The following is a 6,000-nucleotide window of genomic DNA, read 5'->3' on the forward strand; positions in this document are numbered from 1 at the left end:
AAAAATCCTTTAAAATGGCACTAGAAGAGGCACAAATCTGATGGAGGACTTAAATTTGCTGATTTGGGTCAGACCCAAACACAGAAGAGCTGAAGCTGAGTGGTAAACACACACAGGTAGTTCTGATAACACCTCTGAGACTGATGCATCAGTGTTACAGCGGGACTAAAGAGATGATCAGAAACGGGTTACAGTTGGGTGATCTAGGAAGGTAGAAGATCGTGACGTCTGAGCGGTGAACAGGTGAGCGGACCTTCAGAATTCATACCTGCAGCAGTGAATCTGCGCGTCTGCAGGCGTAGACTGTTCATTGCGTCTTCCTCGTTCTTCACGGGCCGTGATGCGTTTGGATGAAACCATCCGCCTCTTTCGCTCCCAATCAGCTGATGATGGCTTCAACACACCTGCTGAATTAGCAGGGGTTTCCTGCGTTCAAATTTGCGTGGCAGCCACCTCCAGCTAATTTTGTGCCACCCCAGCCTGATTTCACTCTGCCCCCAGCTAAATGGGTGTTATTTTAACTGCAGTTGCAGCGTTGCGCCACTATAGGGATGCTGTATCAGCAGCGGTGCACCGAAAAGCCCTAAAACCGCTGCAGAAAAAGATCAGAAATTGCTTTTCTCGCTAGTTGGTACATATCTATGGTTGGTGTTACTGTAGGGTGACCGTACGTCCTCTTTCCCCCGGACATGTCCACTTTTCACTATCTGTCCGAGGCGTCCAGGGGGTTTCCTACAATGATTAAAATGTCCGTTTTTCATCCAGGAGCAGGGATCGAGTTATGGGGGCTGGATATCTTTGAGGGAAAGATCCAGTTTCTGCTTATATTACAATATTTATGGACTCTCAGCGTAGCGGGATGCTTTTGAGCAGAGAGGACGCAGAGCGCTGATCGTTGGTGCGCCCACTGCGTCCGGCGCACGATACATTCTCAAGGTGGCGCAACAAAACATTATTAACACATGATCGTTCATATCTGTTCAAATTCTCTGGTACTCGGTCTTTTAATTGTTCCTGACGCGCTCCGCTCATTGTGTGCTGCGGTGGTTTCACCTCACTGACGCAGCATCGAAACGCGCACCACGCTTTGCGGTCAGGAGATCCCTTTGATCTGTGTAGTTCAAAAGTAACTGATGAGGTGAAAACGTAAGAATCCAGGCAGCAGTTTTTCTGGAGAGTTTAGAGGAGATGCAGGAAGACGAGAGACAGACGGGACAGGAAAATAGTTAAATAAAAACAAGAAAACAAAGCTTGAAAGTAAAATGTAGGTAGATTTATCTCCACTACACGTTTTTACCTGTATAAAACAATAAGTAATATTTATACATCTGATGCAACTCAGATCACCTTCAAAACTCAGTCACACACCCAGGGCCGTTTCAAGGCATTTTGGGGACCACGGTAAAACGGAACACCCCCCTAACCCTAACCCGTACTTAAAGAGCAAGTCACTCCGTACAAGAAACTTACTTCACTCCCACTTCATGTTTGAAAAATGCAACAAATGCTGTTGCTTGGCAGACCCATGGGGTGGAGCCGCTAACAAACGCACACACACAGGCTCACAATGGAATTATGACATCATAATATACCAGATGACATCATAGCATACCTCTTAGCCAATAGCGGTGGCAGATTTAAATTCAAATACAGTGCAGAGTTTTTCCTTGACGACGGCGCAACACTGACAGTTTTAGGCAGAATATTTGAATTTTAACCAAGATGCACTGAACTGCCAAATTATTGACTGCACGCGTCTGTAGCATGATTAGACACTCCTTTATATAGTTTATCAGCAAAAAAAAAGTGATTTGGGGGTGACTTGCTCTTTAATAGACATGCCACCATTGTTAGCAGCAGAAATTAAACGTTATTACCATTTCCAATACAAATGCATGTTAATGAAATGCATTATATTTTACTGGATGTATTTATGTGTTATTTTGACTAAGATGAGTGTTATTAATACAAACCTAAAATGTTACTGAAATGTAGTCAAATGTGTTAAAATATTTTTAACTATAAATATCAGATGGGAAAAAGGAAAGTAAACACTAATCTAATGCATATTATTGAGCCTTTTATAACATTTTGCCTTTAAAAAGTGAGGCAGTTGAATGCACAGAGTATGCGTGTGCTGGCGCATGGTCAGGATGCTACCACCTCTACCTCAGTTTGAGCCAGGAAAAACCCTGATTAGTGACGCAAGCATTTTCTTATCAGTAACGGAAACAGCGTTATGATAAGAGGACGGCAATTAATTAAATTACTTGTTACTGGAAAAAGCAATTTTTATTTATTTTTTTAGTAACACCGTTATTTTAAACCGCGTTATTTATATATATATATATATATATATATATCTATATATATATATATATAGATATATATATATATATATAGATATATAGATATAGATAGATATATATATAGATAGATATAGATATACCATACCATACCCATACCATACCATTTTATTTATAAAGCGCATTCAACATGGCATTACAACCAGACAAGGCGCTGTACATTAAAAGATTACAGTTAATTAACACGTTCAGAATGACATTTAAAGCATAGTTTATAAGAAAAAATGAAAACAAGAAAATACTAGAACTAACAGTCGTAAAACACTAAAAACACAAAGGAATGTGAAACAACAGGTAAAAACATATGAAAGAACCACAGTAATACAGATGTTAATTATAGTGCATTCTATTGTAGAAAGAATGCAGATGTCGAAAGTGGTCCATGATTATGTATTATATGCAAGGTTGAAGTAGTGAGTTTTCATTCGCGATTTAAAAATGCTAATTGTTGGTGCTTGCCTCACTAGTAGTGGTAATGCATTCCACAGCTTGGGAGCACAGACAGAGAAAGCCATATATATATAGATAGATAGATATAGATAGATATATATATATAGATAGATATAGATAGATATAGATAGATAGATCGATATAGATAGCTTCTGATTGGAAACAAACGGAAAATGCTCGGTTCAGAAAAACCCGACAGATCCTCATCACACTGTCACTTAGCTATGAAAGACTCACCCATCTTGACTCTCGGCAGGGAAGGCCGTTGGCTTAGCAACCAGGAAATGTCAGAGGACGTCTTGACTAGTAGAAGCTAACTGTTAGCTTTAGCAACTCCACCACACAGCAGAACTCCTTCAGGCTTGTGTTAAAAACATCAACTTTGCAAAACAAACAGTCAGTGGTAGAGTCGCCTTGCTTTTGTCCATTCTGAGGCAAGATGATGAAATATCAGGAAAATAAGACTATATCCTTCTATCTGAAGCTGCTTTCTCCTCCAGCTGAATTCTACGTCCTCAAAAAGGTTCAGCAGTTTTCCCATCTGAGATCAACTTACAAAGCATTTATTCTTACGAGAGACCACAGGAAACGAATTACAAATATGAGTGAAGTTGACCTTAAAGGGTATTAAAACTGAATAGTTTATTACACGGACTATCAGTTTTATTCACAAAGCATAAATGTTGCAGGAAAACCGTTTACAAGATGCAGCTAAGAAAACATGGAGTTGAAATGTTAAGATTCCCCAGGCTCTCAGAAGATTTTATAGATTATTCCACAGATTTGAGGCATTAATACGTTATTTTTTATTTTATTTTATTTTGTAGGATTTAGCTTTATTTTTTTCCCCTCAGTAAATGGACATTATGCTGTTTTGGTTTGCTTTTAGCACCCTCTAGTGCCCCTTGGTAAAACTGAAAGAGAAGCCCATTTCCTCACTGTGCATTTTAACATCTTAACCTAACATCTGAAATGTCTCAATGCCTTCGTTAGTGTGTACAGGAGCAATTCATCACTAAATCATACAAATCTGCTGTGTTCATGATCTAAAGCATGCTGGAAGCAGACTTCGGCGCTGGCATGTCAGCTCCGCTTTTCTAAGATGAACAGGGCCTGCTACTCTGAAGTTGCAAGTGCAGTGTTCTGGCCACAGAGGGTGGTGGGGTCTGTGTGACATTTCATTAACTCTGTAAAGGGCCATTTTAGCACATACTGGCTAATGAAATTTTTTTTTTAATGAAAAGTTGCATAGTATCCATTTAAATTTTAACAACATTTTGTAATTCAGCTAAAAGCAGCGCTGCTGCAAAACTCCTAAGCATCTCGTTGTCTCTTCAGTTGTCCAATGGGATTCCTATAGAGAGCTGGTTCATGGATAAGAATGACAATGAGCTGCTGAAGCTGGTGCCCTTCCTGGAGCAGTTGGTTGAGATGGTAAGCTGCTCTTTATACCAGCACCACTACCTGTGGATTGTTGTTTAGCAGGTTTGTCTATAATCTCCTCTCTTCTGCTGATCCTTTCAGAATGAGGACGTGCGACCTCATGTCCGGGAGAAGTTCCGTCTTCACGACCTGCTACCTCCCGATTGAGCTCCAGAACCTCCCAACGGGACAACATGAACAGACCTGAAATCAACACGCGTGTAAAAAGCCTCTCTTTGGATTACAAAACATTACCATTACTTTTGAGACTTTAGCGTCTTTTTTTCTGTTTAAAAAAAACTTTAAAACATTTGGAGAGAGAGAAAAAAAATCTGGGTGTAATTTTGATTTTGAAAGAAGGAAGAAGAAAAAAAGTCTGTAGATAAAATTACACACACTACGAACGAGCCCAGGTAGACCCGCCTTTCTACTCTCCAGCTGTGGAGCCCGATTATTGAACTCCACACTAAAATCTGAAGTCAGTGCTGGTTTAGTGGAAGTGAACATGCTACCAGTACAGAGGAACTCCACCCCGAACCCAAACCGACCCCTGGTGCTGGCAACCCTGACGATGAATGACACTCTTGTGGCTGCAGACCTTTTCATCAGCAGGAAGGACCGGTCTGTGGATCGTTCTGCATGTGTGTGTTCCTCTGTTTACACACACACACACACACACGCTGATTTGATGCTTGGGTAAACCTCTGTAGCTTTTAAAAAATAATATGCATTCCTCTGTAGCTCTGTTTCTATTGTTGGTTGCCATTTTTTCTGGTAAAACTGGTCTTTTTTAAGTTTCAACAGTGTTTTTATGTTAAGACCTGTTCTGAAAAGGTCATGAAAGGTTTATTGAGCAGGAGTGCAGAGTAACGACAGTTCGTTACGTTGTCCGTGGAAACAGAAGAATCGAGGACTTTTTATAAGTACGTTGTTAAAGCGGCGCGATGCTTCACTGTAGACTCATTACTGCTCAACTGTTCAGATGAACCATCTTTGCTGTAAATCTTACGTATTGTAAAGGTTAGAGGGCATTCATTTTCAAAGTAACGTGTCAAACAAAGAAAAAAAAAACATCAACTTCCTTTTAATAATAGCATTTGATTTCTTTGTCTGTAATCAGTATTGTCTTTTACTCCTGATCAAGTATTCTGGCTGAGTTGTGCTGTGTAACTGGATGGCCTCGATAAGTAGCGCCATGATTAATGTTGCACAGCTTTACGGTGTTTTCTGACTAGTCATGGTAGCAATCTGGCTGTCCAGTTTACATGTTTTGTTTACGCAGCTCAGAAAGGAAAACGTTTTCAGCCTCGACTCGAGCCAGATTAGCTTTCTCCTCTGGAGGCCAGTTAAATTGAATGAATTGGGAAACGTTTGGCTGTTTTTAGACCCATTTTTATTTAGTTATAGATGAATATGATGATGTAATCATCTTCCAGGATAACCTGTTCGGTGGAGTTTGGTTTATATCCTTCAGAGCTGACGGGAAAACAGCTAGCCAGAGGGACGCTAGGGCTAAAGTGTGTTGCTGCACCACAATACGCTTTAGCGCAAATCATTGCACCGCTATCAGTTTGGCTTTACTCACGTAATTTACATGAAATTCTTTAGGTTTTATTTTGAAGTGTGAATATCTTCAGAACTGCTGGTGCTCCCAGTTTCAAATTAACGATGGCGTCAATGGTTGAAGAACTTTTTCAGCCTCGGCTGCTTTGAAACTTAGGAGATCTGAGCTGTTTGGCTTCAGCTCAAATTCACTTCAGAC

General features: G+C 40.2%; 1 protein-coding gene across 2 annotated transcripts in view; it reads left to right on the forward strand.

The window, feature by feature from the left end:
- Window positions 1-6,000, forward strand: part of ctdspl2b (CTD (carboxy-terminal domain, RNA polymerase II, polypeptide A) small phosphatase like 2b) — a 35,074-nt gene that overhangs the window by 27,722 nt on the left and 1,352 nt on the right. For both annotated transcript variants that reach the window (XM_015953153.3, XM_070555038.1), the window contains exons 12-13: window positions 4,155-4,250; window positions 4,341-6,000. The exon at window positions 4,341-6,000 is cut by the window's right edge and continues 1,352 nt beyond it. In XM_015953153.3, the coding sequence (XP_015808639.3) occupies window positions 4,155-4,250; window positions 4,341-4,406 (162 nt within the window). In that variant the 3' untranslated portion in view covers window positions 4,407-6,000. The remainder of the gene's footprint in view (window positions 1-4,154; window positions 4,251-4,340) is intronic.

Source organism: Nothobranchius furzeri, chromosome 9 (assembly GCF_043380555.1).
Source record: "Nothobranchius furzeri strain GRZ-AD chromosome 9, NfurGRZ-RIMD1, whole genome shotgun sequence".
Classification (NCBI taxonomy): Eukaryota; Metazoa; Chordata; class Actinopteri; order Cyprinodontiformes; family Nothobranchiidae; genus Nothobranchius; species Nothobranchius furzeri.